General features: G+C 36.5%; 1 protein-coding gene across 1 annotated transcript in view; it reads right to left on the bottom strand.

Annotated features, from left to right (window-relative positions):
* LOC143723143 (signal transducer and activator of transcription 4-like) overlaps positions 1–19,833 on the bottom strand; it is a 33,748-nt gene extending 13,915 nt beyond the window's left edge. Inside the window, exons 1-23 of the mRNA XM_077215131.1 lie at positions 19,541–19,833; positions 18,498–18,632; positions 18,168–18,303; positions 15,992–16,090; positions 15,772–15,864; positions 15,587–15,665; positions 15,348–15,433; positions 14,946–15,097; positions 14,267–14,425; positions 14,010–14,102; positions 13,837–13,896; positions 12,190–12,210; positions 11,873–11,963; positions 11,399–11,443; positions 11,063–11,146; positions 7,237–7,335; positions 6,896–7,031; positions 6,675–6,727; positions 6,483–6,577; positions 6,069–6,205; positions 5,501–5,692; positions 4,129–4,174; positions 3,900–4,002 (exon numbers count right to left, since the gene is read on the bottom strand). Coding sequence (XP_077071246.1) covers positions 3,900–4,002; positions 4,129–4,174; positions 5,501–5,692; positions 6,069–6,205; positions 6,483–6,577; positions 6,675–6,727; positions 6,896–7,031; positions 7,237–7,335; positions 11,063–11,146; positions 11,399–11,443; positions 11,873–11,963; positions 12,190–12,210; positions 13,837–13,896; positions 14,010–14,102; positions 14,267–14,425; positions 14,946–15,097; positions 15,348–15,433; positions 15,587–15,665; positions 15,772–15,864; positions 15,992–16,090; positions 18,168–18,303; positions 18,498–18,625 — 2,187 coding nt within the window. The 5' untranslated portion in view covers positions 18,626–18,632; positions 19,541–19,833. The remainder of the gene's footprint in view (positions 1–3,899; positions 4,003–4,128; positions 4,175–5,500; positions 5,693–6,068; positions 6,206–6,482; positions 6,578–6,674; positions 6,728–6,895; positions 7,032–7,236; positions 7,336–11,062; positions 11,147–11,398; positions 11,444–11,872; positions 11,964–12,189; positions 12,211–13,836; positions 13,897–14,009; positions 14,103–14,266; positions 14,426–14,945; positions 15,098–15,347; positions 15,434–15,586; positions 15,666–15,771; positions 15,865–15,991; positions 16,091–18,167; positions 18,304–18,497; positions 18,633–19,540) is intronic.
* Positions 19,834–20,933: the final 1,100 nt, after the last annotated feature.

The following is a 20,933-nucleotide window of genomic DNA, read 5'->3' as shown; positions in this document are numbered from 1 at the left end:
TGAATTTAAACAAGGTTATAAACTACATGGTTAAATCACTAACCAAATAAGCAAAAGTGTGACATTGACCATGTAAACAATGACATTTAAAAAATAAATTGTGAAATTTGTTAATATTTCACTCCAATTGCTATGCAAATAATATAATTTGTAATGAAAAAAGTATTTAAAATAGATGTAAATGTTCAATTTTTTACCCCACTGTGTGTGTGTGTGTGTGTGTAGTCTAAAAATTTTAGGGCTGTCAAAATTAAAAAAATATTTAAAATATTTAAAGCAATTAACGCATCATTCGTTTTCCCTCATCATTCATCAAGTGCTATTGACCCCTTAACTGTCACCGTTCTGCTAGTGGGACGCCCGGTGGCTATTTTTGGTACAGCGCCTAAACAAATTTTCATAGGAATTTAAACTTTTGTTATATCAACTTCAAATTTGGAACACAACTTGGTAATATACATGGCTTTGATTTTATAGTAATTTTATAGTAAAAATTATTTTGTAAAACACATTGTATATAAAATTAAAACTGTACAGTACATTTGATTTACAGTAAATTTAAGCGTCCATAACATTTTTATACTTTTATTTTTGGAAGTTCTTCAGCAATAATCTGCTGTTCACTTCAGCAATAATCTGCTGAGTATCTTTAAAACAAGATCAAACATAGGTCTATATTCCAAAGCATTCTCGAATTAGTTTCAAGAATGTCTGTGAATCTCCTGTCTGTGTGATGCACACATGACTTGTTGTGCGCACAGAAAACCGCTTTCATTAATGTACAACCCCATTCCCAGAATAGTTGGGACATTTTGTAAAATGCAATAAAATCAAGTATCTGTGATTTGTTAATTCTCTTTAACCTTTATTTAAGTTGTTTTCACTGACCAACTTAATTTTATTTTGTGAATATGAAGTTTTGATTCTGATGGCTGCAACACACAACACAAAAGTTGGTACAGAGGCATGTTCACCGCTGTGTCACATCACCTTTCCTTTTAATTACACTTTTTTATCATTTGGGAGTTGAGGATACTAATTGTTGAAGATTTGCAAGTGGAGTATTTGCCCAATCTTGTCTGATAAAAGACAGCCGCTCAACAGTCTGTGGTCATCGTTGCCTGATTCTCCTTTTCATGATGGGTCATACATTTTCCATAAGAGACGTATCTAGACTGCAGTAAGGCAGGCACATCCCTTCTATGGTGCAGAGTGTCTAGAAACCACTCAGTTTTAGCATGTGCAGAATGAGGCCTGGCATTGTCTTGCTTCCCCGGAAAGATGCCATCTTGATGGCAGTTTATGTCTCTGTACAATCCAAATATATGCCTCCACGTCAGTGGTACCTTCACACAGTGCAAGTCACCCATGCCGTTTACACTGATGCACCTCCATACCATAATAGATGTTTGCTTTTGCATTTGTCGCTGATGAAAATCTGGATGGTCCCTGTCGTCTTTGGGACTGAGAACTCGATGTCTGTTTTTCCCAAAAACAAGCTGAAACATTGACTCATCTGACCACAGCAGACATTTCCACTGTGTTTTAGATCATCTGAGACGAGCTCGGGCCCCAGAGAACTCGACGGCATCTCCACATAGAACTGATGTAAAGCTTTCTCTTTGCGTAACAGATTCAAGTGGCATTTCTTAATGCAGCGTCAGACTGTGTTCAGTGAAAAAGACTGAGAAGCTCCTTTTTCACCCAAACATGATATCATCACCTATTACCTATTCACCTACTCATTGTGGACTGTTTCAATCTAATCTTAATCTTTAATCACTTTTATTTTGCCTCTGTCCCGACTTTTTTGTAGTGTGTCGCAGCCATCAATATCAAAATTTGTTTATATTTACAATATACAATTATGTTGGTCAGTGAAAACATTGGAAAACTTTTCTTTGTACTTTTGTCAGTTAAAAAAAAAGGTTCAAGATAATTAACAAACCACAGACTGTGAATTTTGTTGCATTTTACAAAATATCCCAACTTTTCTGGAAATGGGGCTGTAAATCAAAGAGGAAAAGACAAAGAAAAAATCACAGAAAGTCACTTACTGCTCCTGTTTGAATAACTTCTGTAGCTTTAATAAGGATTCATCTATAATAAATGTATAACATATGCAGTGGGGAACCATGAACTAACTTTACTTAATTTCTCTACTATATTTCCTACCTGTTAGATTAAATATTTAAAATAACTGCCTTTATGTTGTTTCTACATTAATTTGGAGATTAAAGGTGCAGTAGGTGATCTGGGAAATGCTAATGTTAGCCTGCTAGCATTAAAAGCACACGATCCCACCCTCCCTGCAAATCGCCGTCCAAACCATGCCTCCTCCACAACACATGAAGGCACACACACACACCTGCTCTCAGTAAAGGGTCACAAGAGACGGCGTTAAACTACCTAATGTCTCAAAGCACATAAAATAATAATAATGAACGTAAACAACTTGGAGAGCTCTGACCAGTACCACCTGACTGCTGCAGATTCATTGCGGTATTGATACTGTTGATATGGAAACATGAGCAGCTCTGGTTAGAACTTCACGGGTTACCATCTTTTAATTACGGTAGTTATGGTGTGAACGCAGCATAAGCTCGTTGTTTTGGAGGAACTGTAAATGGTGGCTGCTGTTTGTTTGCGATGCTCCATGACCAACATCTGTCTAACTCTGCATAGCATGAAACGCGCTGATGACGTGTGATGTCTGCGTAAAACAAACCCTGATAGGCAGGTATGACATTGTATTATTTAATTCGGACAGAATATAATGATTGGATTTACATTTTATGGTCCTACGCCTTCACAGACAATATATATTTATAAAAATACATTTAGACCATTTAACATAGTGATTGCTATCAGGATATGAGGAGACTCAACCAGTATAACAAAAAAATATTTCTGTAGAGAATCACCTATTGCACCTTTAACTGAAACTATTAAAATTTAAAAATGTATTCAAAACTTTAATGTTAGGTGCGGTCAATCATGATTAAATAGAGAAAAATAAGCAATTAATTAGTTCATTTTTTTTAAATCGATTGACAGCACTAATATATATATATATATATATATATATATATACAGTGGATATCATAAGTGAACACACCCATGCTAAAGTTGACTATAAAGAGGAATAAAAAATCATCTTTTGGAAATTGATCTTAATGCCTTGAATTAAAAAATGAGGAAAATTCCAACCTTTAAGGACACCAATTTTCTTTGTGAATGAATAATCTATCGTAAATTAATAAATGTTCTTCCTTAAAATACAGGGTCCATAAGTCAGGACACCCCTATGTTAAATTCCCATAGAGTCAGGCAGATTTTTATTTTTAAAAGCCAGTTGTTTCATGGATCCAGGATACTATGCATACTGAAAAAGTTCCCTTGGCCTTTGGAATTCAAATATCCCCACATCATCACACACCCTTCACCATACCTAGAGATTGGCATGGTTTTATTTCAGTTAGCCTAATAGCTGGTTTGATTTGCATTGAGAGATGATCTTATGGAAAGTATCCCATGCCAATCGCAAGGGTGTGTGATGATGTGGGGCTTCCAAAGGCCAAGGGAACTTTATAAGGATGCATATTATCCTGGATCCATGAAATAACTGGCCTTTTTCAAATAAAAATCTGCGGGCCTCTACTTTATTCCTTCACAAAAAATTGGTGTCCAAAAAAGGTTGGATTTTTCCTCATTTTTTAAATAAAGGCATTAAGATCAATTTCCAAAAGATGATTTTTTATTCCTCTTTTTAGTCAACTTTAGCATGGGTGTGTTCACTTATGCTAGGCACTTTATATATATATATATATATATATATATATATATATATATATATAGGGAAATATATAGTTTTTAAATATGTAAAAGATGATATTTACAGCGCTTTCAAACTCAAAGGGACTGAGGTGCTGGGTGATAATTTCAAACATTCCAGGAGACATCGGAGGTTCAGGAGAGGAACACGCATGTTGGACTGGACCACTGAGAAATTAGGACATCAAAGAAAGTAAAAGAAAATCATTAGTATCAGTTTATACAATCATGCAACACTGAAAGACAACAAATTATAAAATTAAATATTAATCTGAAAGAAATTAAGATACTCACTTCCGACGAGAAATTGGAACTAACTGTGTCTGAATGTAAGGACAAACTATAGAAGGAAAAAACAACAACAAAAAACAGCATTTTAGCATATGCTATTTCTAATCTTTCCACAACTGTGCACTTTCCACAAATATAGTAAAAAATAAATAAAAATAGAGCCAGTAACAAATGGTCAGTGAAAAGAGATGCTCAACCTTAATTAAATATTAAATTAGCAAATTATAATGAATGGTTTTCAACTTTGAAACACAAGTACAGTATACAACTTTGATTTGTGTGACTTTATAATTTTCTAACAAAATACATAAAGTAAACATTAACATTCAATAGAGAAAAAAAAGTGTATTAAACATAGGCTAAATAAAATGAAACACTCCAGTGGCCAATGTAGACCAAATTATGCTGTCACTTAATAGGCTAACATTTTTTCTTACATCTCCCAAAAAATAAAGAAAAAGGTTGTTTGATAATTAGTCAAAAATAGTGTAAAAATTTAGTGTAGAATTGCAAATAATCAAAGATATTTGAAAATGAACAAAGACATTTGCTTTCCTGTTTCAACCCCGTCTCTTACCACAAGGGCCATTTGGAATTGCTAAAGGCAGAGGTGCTTATAGTGCTCAAGGCCAAAATGTGTGTATTTCGGGGGTCAACGAATTGTCACACCTTTAATATGGCATGTGAAGAAATGTGAAGTCTCACATTTGGGTTTCAGTCACATGGTCAAGAAAGAGATAAAAGAAGATTGTAACTGTTGCTCTGCTCTTCTTTTCCTCTGGGTCCCTTTCTTGGGGCACTCTTTTTTGCCTCCTCTTTTCTTTGTCTCTTTCTCTCTACACTTTCTCACTCTCTCCCTTCCTATCTCTCAGGTAACATTCTACATGTATGCTGGGTAAGTTTTTATCATCTCATGCATCTATTTTGTAACTATTTTATGTGTAACCATAACCAGATATTGTCTACTACAAATTATGTGCTAACTAGTTTTGATTTGGTATTGACTTTGAAGTGCTACCTATTGCAAAACAATATTGTCATCCTATAGCAACGCTCTCCCACATATTTTGCTATTGTAACTGGGCTTATTTCCGTCATTGGTATAAGTAGCTGTGAGTGGTTATAGACAAGAAATGTACAGTTTTCTACCATCTTGCTGATAATGTTTCTTTAGTCATTCTGCCATCCTGCAGCCTGAACCTCTGTAAGCAAACCACCCTTACAGTTGATAATGGAAAGAGATTTCCTGAGCATTCCTGCCATTTCTTAGGCGTGTCACAAGGCGTTTTTTGTGGAGAAACAGTAACAGGGCTGTACACAAAATATGGAACCAGGTGAAATATTATAAACCAGATTAAGTTTACAGACATCTAACCTTTGTTTTGCTGGCTATTGTAATGTTTTCCAAAAGCCTCGTCCTTCGGGATTTCGGGATAAAGGAACTTCAGAGGATTCTCTGGGACAACACCATCTGCAATGACCTTATAGTCCCGTATTATATCAGCAATGGGCAAGGCGTTGAGACGGTTTTTCGTGTACGGCTCTACAGAGATGAACTTTGGGTCTCCTGTGGGCAGAATACATGTGCTTAAGATTATTTAAAAACATATTACAATTAAGACAATACAACAAAGACAAATTAAAATAAGGACACTTGAATTGTAGCTATAAGATAAAAGGCTTCTTCTAAATTTTGGAACAACTCCAAGGCTGGAATTTCCCTCAGCAAATCTAAGTTAAGATAGAAGATAGATAAGCAGTAACTGCTTAACTTGGCACGAGTTCCTGAACTGTGTGGGCTTGCAAACAGAACATTTTAACTGTTCACTGTGTGGAACTTGTTTTGTGTAACTATCTTTGTTTTACAACTGGACACCTGTGACATCATGTTTCCTACCTGTGAATATGGTCATTCAAACATAATATCTAGTAGAAAAACATACCATTTTCATCCTGCTCAACCCAGGTGAAGGTGATTCCTCCAAGGTGACTTTCGCTAAAGCGTAGCAGGAATGTCCCTGGCTTCTTCTCCTTCAATAAGGCGCGTTCCATCTCTTTACTCACAAATCCCATTATGTAACTGACAACCAGAAACAGCAGAATCCATTGAGAAGCAGAAAAAAGTTTTGCAAAGAGCAACAAATTAATCCAGCATGGCAGATAAATCAAAAGAACTCACATTTATAAATATACTGATCAATATATTTGGTTAAAACAGTTCAATCTAATTTAAAATTGTTTACCCAGTAGTTGTATTCATGCATTGCATGGTTATTAGAATAACAGAGCTAATATGTGTTTATTATGTGTTCTATTTATCATGCATCTGAATGCCATTAGAAAATTAGGCCACTGACCCATCAATCCAAACGGGAAGTAAATGTTTCTTAATAAGGTCCAGGATAGAGTCTAGCCACAGCCAAAAACTAAATGATTTGCCAGGGATGTTTTCCTGAGAGCAACAGAAAAACAAACAAACATTGGATTTATATTGTTGTTCAAGTACAATTTGAAAATAACAAGAGAATATAATATTTATTCAATATTACCTTCCAGAACTTGGACCAAGAAACCTGGCAGTCATTAAAAGAAGCGTGTTGACCTTCAGAAACAATTACAAAACACTGTTTAGATGGAGGCAAAAAAACATTCACAATAAAACTGAAGGGAAAAAAAATGCATGAGGAAAAACGAAACACACAGAGTAAAGGTATAAACGCCCTATTATACTATAATATCATAATAATCCAACATGTTTATAAAAACATACCCAGAAGTTTATCTCCCAGCATGTTAAGCTGCTCCTTGTTGAGTCCTCGGCCTGCAAAACTTGAGAACTGCCAACTGAGCACCTCAGAGAGTTGGCTCCAACTTGCCCGTAAAGGGTTACCGAAGAACCCAAGGTTCTAAACATGTCAGAGAAGTTCAAATAGTACTGAAAGTCAAGTCTGGTCACTGATTAAAACTATGACCCCTAGTTCTTTTAGTCATATAATACAACACTAGACCACATGCAGACTGTAACCATGTTTCTACCAAGTGCTGCAAGGCAAGCTATAGTCAAGATACATCCATTAATTTGCAACTGCATCAGAACATTGAGAAACCTACCTTAGGGTCGTCAGTTAGAAGGTTGTACCACATGACGGAAGCCCAGCCCCCTGGAAGCTGACTGACATTGGAGATGACCACCAGTGGCAGGGAGCAAGTCTGCACAGGAGAAAATATAAACCAAGTAAGCGGTATCATGTTTAATATCAAATAAGACCATAAAAGCATTGTATTAGCACACTAATTTCCCATGCAAATGATTACAGCTGTTCTTGTCAGAATTGTAAATTGTCATGTAATAATTTATAAAACATGTAATTTATGAGTCTATGTAAATAAAACATTACAGACAAAAATATGAGTCATAATTTTCAATGAAACTTTAAATACAACTACTCCTACATATTTTCCTGTAAAGTGATGAACACTGAGAAATACAATATACCATTAAAACTGACTTGACTTTAGTAGTATATAGTAGTAAAAGATTTCTGTTTCAAATTTCCTTTTGAACTTTCTATTCATCAAAGAATCCTGAAATAAATGTATAACAGTTTCCATAAAAATATATTTCTGAGGGATCATTTGACACTGAAGACTGGAAATTCAACTTTGCTTTAGATTTTAAGTGTATTTTTGACCAAATAAATGCAGCCTTGGTGAGCAGAAAAGAATTATTTCAAAAATATAAAAAAATCTGACCAAACCCAAACTAGATAAATATTTCTAAGGCATGATTTCCATTACACGAGAGTAGATGTTAAAACTTCATGCTGATTTGAACTCGGCTTTCGCCAAGATAAGCACCAACGAAGACGTAGCTTTACAGTAACCTATGCTTCTCCATCCAGTTACGCTTCTTTACATATGGTGATGTGAATCTCCTTCTGTCTGGTGTTAATAGCTGCAGTGTATTTTGCACGTCAGCACACACAACGGCTGCAACCACAGTCCGGTCTCCCCAGTGGATCAGCATGACAACTGTCTGGATTGAGCCGAGTAGGGGACATCTCTAGGGTCTACAAGTGGGCACCTTCCGTCCTCAGTGTTTCGTCGACTAGCCCACGACACCCCAAGAGGGCTCGACAGTGACTCTGGCGTCCCAGAGTCACCCCCCTCCGCCCCCCACTCAATTCAGCCCATCCTGCTGCTGAGGTCGCAATCCGACCATACGCGCTAACCCGTTTGACTAAGGCTGTCGAGCCCCACTGCGGACGTTAAAGCGGTCAGTGGCAACGGTTCCGTATGGCATACTACCGCAAAACACAATATCTGTCCATACACCAATCCTCATTCACGCAAAATACACAGGAACATAATAACTGTAATTACAATGCAAACTATACAAATAAACCAGACTCTTCGAGTTTTCAAGAATTCTTCGAAACTGTAGCGTGGCGGCCTGTACACTGCCAGCCAGAATCTTTCCGTCTCAACCACAGCCAATTGCTGCTCCTCTCTGGTGCTTCAGATAATTTCTTTACTGTGCGATGCAACTCTTGGCCATTGAATCCGACGTCTCTGAGGAACCGGGTTGTGGAGTGTGCCACAAATCCTCGACAACCCACTTCCACTGGATAAACCCGGACTCTCCATCCTCGCTGTTCTGCTTCAGTGGCCAGCTGAGCATACCGCAGTTTCTTCCTCTCATATGCCTCATCTACAGCATCCTCACATGGCACTGTTAACTCTCAGTTGAACAATGCGTGCTGATCCAGGTTAGTGGTGGCAATCTCAGGTGGAAAAATAAGCCGTTGATAAAGATTAGCCAGCATTTTCCAGTCCCTAGCAGCTTCCAGTTGTCCTGGGCGAGAATTGGTTTTAACACCTTTTCTTGGTGGTTGCTCGCCTGGGCGGAGGAATATTGTCTTCTGTGTTTAATGTTTTGCTAGAACAGGTGGCAACTTATTGGACATGTTACGCTTGTCTTCCAAAGCTAAAGCCAAACATCGTCGTACTTGGTCAGGGCGCCAAGTAAACCGACCTTACATCCTGTCAAAATGTGCCTTAATGTGGCAGGTGAGGAACACAAAGGACAAGAGGGATCCTCTCCTACCCAGAGGTTCAGGTTCTGTGATGATGGGAGAACATCATATGTTGACCTGATAAGGAAACTGATCCTACTCTCTTCCATTGACCAAAGGTCTTGCCAGCCCATCTTGCGTTGCTCCACACTCTCCCATCTCATCCCCTCTCCCTGCTTGGCCTGGGAAATGGCCTTTATACACCTTATCCTCTCCTCCTGCTTTCGCACCTCGTTGACTACCAGCTTCCTCCTTTGAGCTGGGGCTGCCTTGTGCCATTTAGGAGGAGCTAAACTGAGCCCAAAACCCCCTCTTCCATGCTGTACCTGTCCCACGATTTCACCAAATTGAAGGGCAGCCTTTGCCTCTTCCACAGATTTCTTTGCTGAACACTGTCTACCAGTTTTTAACACAGGTACTGCCTCCCTTACACATTTGTCGCGTGACTCTACTAAGGTCATTTCCAGTCTGACCTTGGCGCACTTAAACTCCTCGGTTAAAGCAGAGACTGGCAGCTGCAATATTCCTTTACTATAAAGTCCCACTCTGCTGAGGCAGCGTGGAACTCCCAACCACGATATATGAACTTATTAACGCTTCCAGCTTATCCACTTTGGTCAAAGAAACCTTGTACACAGTCAGTGGCCACAGCAACCTCGGCAGTAGACCAAACTGAAAGCACCAGAGTTTTAGTTTGCCTGGTAGAGCGCAGCTGTTTATTCTCTTCAACCCTTCCACTGCTTGTCGTCTAACTTCTCCCACTCGAACTGTGTCCTTTAGATCCCCATCGTACCATCTCCCAAGACTCTTCACTGGCTTCTCAGAAACTGTTGGTATTGCCTCACCATTAATGAAGAATGTTTTATCTACTACTTTGCCTTTAATTATCGAGATGCTTCTTGATTTAGGGGGCTTAAATTGCATTCGTGCCCATTCAATGTTATCGGTTAACTTACCCAATAACCGATTAGTTTAGGCTACTGTTGTAGTCATGGTTGTCATGTCATCCATGTATGCTCTGATTGGTGGTAGTCGCATCCCAGAAGCCAAGCGCTCTCCTCCTACTATCCATTTTGATGCCCTAATGATTACTTCCATTGCCATGGTAAAAGCCAGTGGAGAAATTGTGCATCCTGCCATTATTCTAACCTCTAAGCATTGCCATGTAGTGCTGAATTCTGGAGTTGAGAAACTAAATTGCAAATCTCCGAAATAGGCTTTCACTAAATTTGTTATCGACATCGGTACCCTGAAAAAATCAAATGCTCCCCAAAGAAGCTCATGTAGCCCTGAACCATATGCATTAGCCAAATCCAGGAATGTCACATGGAGCTCCTTCCTCTCCTTTTTAGCTGATTGAATTTGTTGCCAGATAACACTGATGTGTTCTAAGCATCCTGAGAATCCTGGAATGCCCACTTTTTGAACCGAAGTGTCAATGAAGCCATTCTTTAATAGGTAGGTTGACAATCTCTGAGCAATAATGCTGAAGAAAATCTTACCTTCGACGTTTAATAGTGAAATAGGACAAAACTGACTGATGCTTGTAGCATCTTTTTCTTTAGGTATAAAGACTCCACCTGCTCATGCGCCATGCTCTAGGTACAACCTGCTTTTACCATGCCACTTTTATCAATTTCCACAGAATTCGTAGAACTCCTGAAGCACTCTTGTACACTCTGTACGGAACTCCATTGGGCCCTCAATTTATGAATTTATATATATATAAGGCATGATTTTTAAGACATGTAAAATGTATATGTATGTATATATATAATATATATATATATATATATATATATATATACACACACACACACACACGCACTCTCTCTCTCTCTCTCTCTCTCTCTAAAGCACACCTCAAGATCAATATCCAGGCCCTGTAACATCAGCATGGCCTCAAAGTTGAGTGAATGTAACTCCTCTGTTACTGACAGGGGACCCTGTGATAAAGAAACACAGTATTGTTACACTTCAATGCCAAGATCAATAATATACAGTCAGTGTGAGGCTGCCATCTGTTGGCACTTGGCAGGAATGATGCATTCCACAGCGACTAACAACATGACAAAAGACACAAGTCATAAGACATTGCGTAGGACTTTTAAGATTAAAAAAATGGGCCACTGTAAGAGATACACCTATATATGTATAAAGGCAGCAGCAGCTATTATAAATAGTGCAGTCTTTCTTACCTCATTTCCTTTTCCTCCAGTAGGACACTTTCTCTCTTTCAGCTGCTGCAGAACACAAAAACATCATGAAATATCTTCCCTCTTAAAGTTCACCAAAAAATATTAAAATTTATTTTTTTTACCCACCCTCATGTTCATTTTCACACAGCTCATTTGGACAATAGTTTATAGTGGCAACACAATTTCAAGCTCAAAAAAGAAAAAGAAAAAAGAAAAAAAAGAACACAATTTATGTGTTATTCACTTTTTGGAGCCATGGTCACAAAAAACTGTCCTTGTATGGAATAAAAGCTTCAATATTTCTCCTTATGTTTCACAGAAAACAACATCAACATATGGTTTTGGAACAACATGAGGGTGAGTAAATAATGACTTATTTACTTTCCTACAGTGGGTGAACTAATCATTTAAAATAAAGTCTCATAATAAACCGTATTGCTATTGAATCATGTGCTAGAATTTCGAGTGAAGTACCAGATGCCTGAACTCTACAGAAAGGCAGCCAGTCGACTCCTCAACATCCATCACTTTGGTGTTGTTGGTGAGGATGAAGAACTGTCTGTTCCTATAAGGAAATATCAGTAATGTTAATTATGATATTTTCTGTTTAGTCACAATTTCCTCTGTACTGTTAATTACAGTAACCCACTATGTAGAATTTCTACAGAAATCTAGCTTGAAAAGCATAGCTGTCTCCCTCCCCCCACACATAGCTGAAAAACTCATATTGAGATTCGGCCTAAATAAACAACAGGAAGTTGCTTCTTCACTTTGAGGTTGAGTGTACTCACACTTTGCCTGGTGGAAGGTCTCTGCACACACAAATAGAAAAGAGTAGAAAAACATGGTCACGTTGGTCATACAAACATGGCTTGCAAAAAATGATTTTGAAACAGACTTGAATGTAAATGTAAGAAAGAGTATAGGTTATGCTATTGATTATTAAAGGTGCTCTAAGCGATGTCGGGTGACGTCACTTCTTATTGACGTTTAAAGTATTGTCAAACAAAACGGAGGCTAGCTAGACCCTCCCTCCTCATCCGCGCACTAACCCCCCAAACCCCACAAATCCTTCGTGTCGGTTATTGGCTGGAACAGTTTGTTATGTTTCGTGGTGCAGGTTAGCCCAGTTTGTTTTCGTTGCCGTTTTTGGAGCCTGGGGTTTCTGCAGAGACCGCGTTTTTTTACAGTGTGTTCAGGGGACAGGCAGCTAGCGGATAGTGAGGAGATGTTTGCTGTATGTGACAAAAAATGTTTTGGCCTAAAAAATGTGTGACATCGCGAAGAGAGCACCTTTAATGATTATAGCGATTATAATATGTGGGTTATTCCTAGTGTGCAGGACTTTTCCATGTCCCTAACATATACTGTGTGTCGTAAAATATTATTTGACAATTTTAAAGATGGAATTCAAATTAGGGATTATGATTATTTTAAGGAAATTATCTTCAATAATTTCACTACTGGTACTTTGGTTTGAGTGGATGTTATTATTTTTGTCATGTGCTGCATTAATGTCTAAGAAACATTCTAGTTGTTTTTTATCTAATCAAAATAAAGTAAACAAAGCATTTTGTCTTGGGAAATATTGAATATTGCTACACAGGTTTTTTATAGATTATATATAGTTTCGAGTTCTGTCTCAGTTGTTAATGAATCTATGTTGAGGCTAAATAAGTGATATATATATATATATATATATAATGAACACACACACACACATATATATATATATATATATATATAATGAACACACACACACATATATATATATATAATGTATTACTCTTCAACTAAAGGCACTCGAGATTTGTCTTTGACAATAGCCAGTTCATTGACATCATTATCGAGGAAGTGACATCATATGTGGTAGGAAACCAACAGCACAAACCTCAGTAAATATTATGATGAATTGTGTGGTGTTTTCTGACATTAGAATGGTTTATTTCACTCTAAAACATTCCATGCCGTCTAATAAAAATAACATAATTCTGTATGATAATATCAATATGCTACATAAAAGTACAAAAACTAAAACAAAAAATATAAATATACACACACACACACACACACACACACACACACAAACATTTACATATATATATATATATATATATATATATATAACTTCAGATTGACGCCCTCCTGCAAGCTGAATGTCATCCCTCACTGAGCAATGGCTAACTTTAGATTTCCATCTTGTTATGTTCCAGCCTGTTAAAATTTGTAAGTAAATAAGTTATAGATATTGTTTAAGTGTCTGATCTTGACCAGATTATATTTCTTTAAGACTAAAGACTTTACCCTTTTACAGAAATATTTCCTCATATTACAGCACCAGTATATTTCTTTTTAATAAGTTGGGTTGAAAAAGTATTGCATAATATGAATGACCCAGGTTTTCAGGATAAAATGTGGATATAATTCAGGAAACATACTTATCGAATGTTGTCTTGACTTTAAGTTGATAATCCACCTCAGGTAACTTAACCAGCAATCTACAAAAAAACAAAAAAAAACTTAAATGGCCAGTTTTTGTGTTTGACTAAAGGCAGTCGATTCTTTGCGAAATTAAACTTGTTTACATGAAGGAGGAGGCTGTGGTTCATACCTGACCTTGGTGGTAAACTGCACCTGTGTTTTGATGATTAGAGGTTTCTGAGGGTGCGTAGGCATGCAGGGCTGCTTCTCCACCACAAAGGAGCTGCAAAAAATGACCACGAAAGATTATCCAGGTCTCCTGATCATCTGGCGCATCCTTTCTATTGTTCTCATTCATTGTGTTTAATGTTTTTATGCCACTATAATCCCAAAGTGAATTGCTGTGGCTTAGTTGTAAAAAAATGTTATGTGTTCCCTAAATTGTACCTTTTAATGAGGTGGTAGATGAGGTATTTGACTTGCTCCTCCATCTGAGGTCTCTGTAGAGGGATTGGATCGCTCTCGTAAGTGACTTTCAGAATCAGCTCGCCCAGTTTGTCCAGCTGCCTTTTAATCTGGAACAGACTCTGGGCTGTCAGGGTAAACCTGTAAAAGTGGTATCACATAAACATAAGGTTTGATTAAAAGTTTAACAAGACTTTTCTCCTTGCAACCATAAAACACCATAACAACACCCTAGAAACCAGCCACAGTACTCTAATATGCTGATTTGGTGCTTAATTAATATTTCATAATATTATTAATATTAAAAACAGCAGCTGCATAACATTTTTTGTAAACCATGACATTTTTTCAAGATAGAAATCTTTATTACATTATAAACATCTTTACTGTCACTTTTGGTCAATTTAATGCATAATGCTTAATATAAGTATAATAAAAAATAATAAAAAAATCAAACTGACACCAAACTATTGAACGGTAGTGTACATCCCTTCAAACTTCAAATCTCTTGCAGTTTTACTTCCTCCCTGTCTTTACATTGAGCATTGTGACAGACTTTTTAGTATGACAACATTTTAAAAATCTATATTAAACATCATAACAGAAATATGATATATTATTCCTTTTTATTATATTTCTCTATATTTATATAGCATTATACCAGTTCTGGAGCTGGTCCAGTCCTATCAGAACCGGTCCTCCGATGCAGGCGATCTGCTGCCTCCGTTTCCATTCTTTAAGTTCAGGGTTAAGCTGGGAGGAAATCAAGCCTTCGATTTCCTTTATAACATCTACAATCTTTGACAAAATCTCCTGCAAAGGTACAACAAAGTGCAAAAACTTCCTTAACAAAGTTTAACAATGACCAGCCAACAACAATGCACACACCTGAGCAAAGACATGTGAAAATCACTCAAACCACCTGTCTGAGGTAGGAAGTTTCCAGGGTAGTTCAAAAAGAGAAAAACAATATAAATAAGCAAAACCTTTAACAAACGAGAAGAGGAAATAGTTGTGAAGAGAAACACAGAAAAGAGTAATAACAGCCTAGAGAAACACTTGCCTTTCTTTTGAAATCTAGGCGATTCAGTATTTCCTGAAGTGTAGTGACTTCTTGCTTCATGGACAAAGAGTTCCTCTCAACTGGATCTAAAGAATTTTAGAGGATATATTTCATAGATGTATTTCAAAAACCATCTCTCATATGCCCATATTATATTATTTGCTATATTATATCATAAAATGGCAGGATGGAGACATTTTTGGAACATCTCAAGTTATCATGGTCATTAGAGGGCTCACCTCGAAGTTGGAGTGTTTTGTAGCGAAAGTCAAAATCATCCTGCATGTCTTCAAGATACTTCACAGCCTGGTCCAGCATCTGATAGAGCATGTTTGAATAATTCCACATGTCATGCATGCACTTTTTCATAAACCTAAACCATGTTTGTGATGATAATCCTTAACCAATACCAAATGTGAATTACCTGAACGCTGCTTCTAATCACTGCCACTTTGTTGTCAAGAACTTTCTGCTTCTCCAAAGCGGCTGAGTTTTGCATTGACTTCTCCAGTGGTCCCTGCCATTGATGAATGGAAACATGGAAAACAGAAGATCAAAATCAACAGCGAGGTCCACATGGAAAATGTATGATTCATGCCAATGTTGTTTTGGCATGTTGTTTGTAACATCTGTGTTGGCAATACCTGTTCCTGCATGCTGGCTGTGGATAAGATGCGTCTTTCTTCCCTCAGGCAGTTACAGATGACGGCAGCCATGTGAATAGTATTCGCCTTGTATTTAACCTGAATGAGTGATGCAACAGCGTTTACTGACGTGAGACCGTGAATTCTATTCACACTGGTTAAAATACATTTTAATGTGAAGAAGGATAATAAAGTGGATGTCTGATTAGCTGGAATGTTTCCTGCAATATGTGAGGAAAGCAGGAGAATGTGGGACTCTGAGTGGGAAAAAGGAAGTAGAATCGCTATCCATTGAGGTTTATTGCTGTTATGCAGAGGTTAACAATCAATACAACTTTGAAAATGTATTAGTAATAAGATCTACAGCATAATTTGAATTTGCACTTTATTTTACAGTATGTGAACTTATGTGTACTGACAGTGTACTTACCTAAGAAAGTACTGGGTAATGTAAGGTAACTACATGGGTTAAGCTTAAGTTTAGGGGTAGGTTCAGGGTTAGTACCTAGTTTTCACCCAGTTATTGTAATTTGCTTTTATCTGGGTTTTTAATATCCACATTGAAGCACCCGCTTCATTAAGGAGGAATTTAAAGTTCTATAAATAATTGTCTGACAGTAAAAGTTCAACACCGTTTACAGGACTCATGTATCATGAGGAATGTGGCATAACAAGGAGTTAAGTAATTTTGAAAAGTGAAAATTAAAATGAATAACCATTGATGTAAATGAAACAGATCATGGCTAAAATCTAATGCATGACGTTATAGGGGTCTGTTTTGTTTCCAATTAAGAAATGGGTTTGATTTTTAGCAGATTTGATGTCAATGACATTTTGTCATGAGATACAAAAGCAATGATGTTTAATGTCATAATTAATGTTGAACCTAATGCAACACATCTAAATGCCTCATGTTTGAAAGCATATAACAAAGGGAAAAATTACTAGAAAAAATCAACTTATTTTAGTCTGGTCATCGCACATTAATGGCTTTAGAAGAGTGCACTTTAATTTTTGAGTGATTTTTCCCTTGAAATACACACTTCACAGAGTTTCAGATTCATTCAGGGGTTTAAGTGACATTTGTTAGATTGTACAGAAAATAATAATCATCTGTCAAGTTCTTTTGAACTTTTCTGTTTTTAGACACAAAATATTGTGGGTGTTTTGTCTAGACGTTCTTTTTTCCAAGCAATATTGATGATATTTGTAAAGGTTTTTCCACAAAAAAAAAAAAAACATTTTTGCAGCCTCCCTAAATACAGTCTATGTAAATAAAAAGAAAAAAAATGCTGTCTCCCCATGCTGTGCTCTGTCATTTTGTGTTTTGGGGTGGCAACACCGGCTACAGACAGCTATGTAAAACATTTTTAACAAAGCGAAATCCCCGACCTTTGATTCTTCGGTGGAAGTTTCTTCGAATTGATCTACTGAGAAATCCCCATAGCACCCACTCATGAAAATACTGCATCATTGATAATACTGAAATGTCTTCAGCTGCCTGAAAATACATTGAGAGTCTGCTTTTGTCACTGATTTTACTCTAATTTTCTTGTTGTCTTCCTACAAGACTTCCTTTCAAGACTTTGCAACAACACATCAAAATAGCAACTTATATTAGTGTAAATGTCAGCAATTGCATATAGACTGCTGGTAAATATTCTTACTTACTAAATGTGGTAAACTCTATGTGAGGTGACCTCAGTGCTAAATTTTGGATAGGACTGTTTTCGCTGACGTCCATGAAAAGTCATCAGAAACCACATTTGAGGACACAAGCATCCGTTGACACAACCAAATACAGCACTTAAATTATAATTTATAATTAATGTTTACTTGAGTTTTATTATTGTTATATAATTAGCTTGTTGACTATTACTGTAAATCTCAATATTTAGCATTGTGGATTATTTCCTGCTAAATGATCACAGAGAAAATATGAGCATCCACAAATGGATTCAATAAACAGTCATATCAGTCACAAGTACTCATGCGCACTTTCCTTTTCTTTCACTTCTTAGAGTAGGTGAGAAAAAAATTGGCTAGGACTGAGGCATTACTAAACGAAACTATGCTTTTGATAAACCAAGAAAAATGCATTCATTAATGGAAATGATGATGCCCATGCTTGCATCAGATGGATGGAAATAACAAGAGGGCAATGTGCATCTGTTACCTGTATCTGATGAAGTATTCGTTTTAGGTTGTGCCTGTGGAGAAAGTTCTGCTCTTGAGAACACTGCCTCTCCAGCTGAATGAGGAAGTTATTGAAGAGAACAGTAGCCATAGATTCATGGTTTGAAGCTGTTTCCCTGTGGCGATGAAGATAAAAATGTTTTAGGAGGAGGCATGATACCTTTATGCACTGGAATTGTGTTACAAACATATCTTTTGTATTATGAGCATTCAAATATTTTAGGGTGAATGTTCTGTGATTGCTTTGGGATGAGAATTTAAAATGTGATTGAAAACACAAATTCTGATCAATGTGCAAAAATCCACATACCAATCTTGGCTTTCAATCCAGTTGGCCAGCACCTGCCTCAGCTCCATTGGAAAGTTGTCATCATAAAAAAAGTCCACCTGTTCGAGGAACTTAATATCCAGTTGCTGGATTTGTTTCCATTGACTCATTGTGCTGCTGGGAAGAAAAATAAAAAGGATAGCATTTAATATTGATGTAGACTTAAATAAATCTAGGAATGAAAATATATTGTAATATATCAAATAAATCAAAACTATATTGCAATCATATCAAAACAATGGTAACTAAACCAGATACATTCAACTAATTTTAGGGAAAATCAAGCAGGGGAGATTATAGAGGAGATAACAATCATCTGTTTAAACATTTAGAAATGCTACTGCGGTTGAAACCACAATTATCCATGACCATCATCTTTATATCATACTCTTGAGGTGACAGTAGAGATTGTAAGATTCTGAGTTTCTCAAATTGATTTGTGACCATGTTAATGAATGCATGTTAATTTCAGCATTTTAAAAACTATATTTGAAATTTGTTCCCAATTTATTTTCTGTACTGAATTAAATATGTATTATATAATTACTACTTGAAATTAAAAGTTTAATGTAGAGAATGGTACTAGCAAAAGCAACATGTTCGATTCCAAGGGATTGCATGGACTGAACTGACTGAGTGCAAGTTGCCTTGGATAAAAGCATATGATGCTGATCTTATCGTGGATATGATTTAAAACCTCTTTGTATTTCTATTACTGTTACAACTACTTTAGTAGTGGGATACAACAACAGCACTGTTCTGATTGACAACTAATTTACATAGCTCAGGAATAAATTATATATATGTAAACTATTTAATGTGCATTAGAATATTATATTAAAGTTTGAGACATGTAGTGCAATATGTTATATATTTCCCAGCCTCTCCTACCTTTCAGCAATAACTTTAATATAAACCACACATATTACACATTTCATAAATCAAACGTGTACACAAATTTACATTTCAATTCTTTAATTGGTAATATTTGCATTAAAACCCAAACTAAGGTCCAAAAGAATTACCTATTATTCTTATGAGAGAGACTCCAGAGAAGTTCACACAATGAACCTGATGTTTTCAGAGTAACCAGCAGAAGCCACGCTTTAACCAGAAGTTCCTCAAGAGTCTTACCCACAGACGACTGACTTGATCCGGCTAGAGACGCTTCAGATGTTCGAAGTCTGGAGATGGGTGTTAAGGTCCAGTTTTCGTTAATGAATGAAGTCCTTTAGGGCACGAATGTCAGCTATATTATCCAGTGATCATGACTGAACGGGTAAACAGGTGGGTTCTTCAAGGAAATGTTGAGCACTTCACGAACACGGAAACAAAGTAGCAGAAAAAAAAAAAAAAACAAGGGAAACTCCCCTAAATGACAGCAAGTATGTTAGTAGGGTATTTTATATTGACTTGCCCTATCTGACTCACACCTTCAGGATGGTTGATGCTCTTTGGACCTGCACTCAAAAAATGAAGATTTTTTTTCATCTTCAGTGAATTAATTAATTTAAGAAACTTTGCCACGGAATAAAATAAGAATGAAACAAGTTCATTGGAAAAAAACATATTTAGTTGAGTCATATTATTCATGTTCATAATTCTAATAAGTCTGATATTAGCTAATCCTTCGTCACCCACTCTTCAACTCAAGGTAGGCCTAACCAAAAAATTCAAGCACATTGCAGAAACGCTTCCAAATGTCCACAATAACTGAACATTAAACACTTTCCCTTTCCTTAAAAATAAAGGTGATCTTTAAATTTACTTCACCATTGCAATCCCTTACAAAGCATGCCGGGAACTACAAACACACTGCCCAGTTAGTTGTCAACAAAAACGATTCATGTATAGGCGCAACGTTAATTTACTTAATTAATGTAATTAATTACAATTAATGTAATTAATTAAGCACACTTTTTAAATACCCTATATAGTGAATCGAACACAACGAAATTAAGTTGTGACAAAATGTAAAACAAAACAGCTCATTTTAATTAATTCAACTGAACAAGAGCCAGCTATAATTTGATGATGGTATCAAAACCACTGGCCGCATTTCTTTCAGCCAGCAAGAAATGTAGGCTAATGATTTGCAAGTGGATTCTCTTTTTTCATTTTACATTTTGTATTTATGTACAAACATGATTTATTTTCACATATTTTTATGTATTGCCATGTTAAATATATATATTTATAAATGTAGGCCTACTTTTTATTTATATTTCTTTACCACAGTAAAGTCAAGATTGCGTGTATTATTTTTTTAAATAATAATTCGATTGCTTTACCGTATATGCTACGGCTAGCCCTAACCCTACTATCAGTTAACAAATTTACGTGTTTTACTGCTACATTTTATATGATTTTTCCTAACTAATAACTATCAGTGTTCTCGCAGTAACCGCCCGGCCACAT

The sequence above is a fragment of the Siphateles boraxobius genome, unplaced genomic scaffold (genome assembly GCF_051911475.1).
Source record: "Siphateles boraxobius isolate OS27281-9 unplaced genomic scaffold, OSU_SipBor_1 7, whole genome shotgun sequence".
Lineage (NCBI taxonomy): Eukaryota > Metazoa > Chordata > Actinopteri > Cypriniformes > Leuciscidae > Siphateles > Siphateles boraxobius.
Note: the sequence above shows the minus strand (reverse complement) of the source record. Positions and strands in the feature narration are given on the sequence as shown.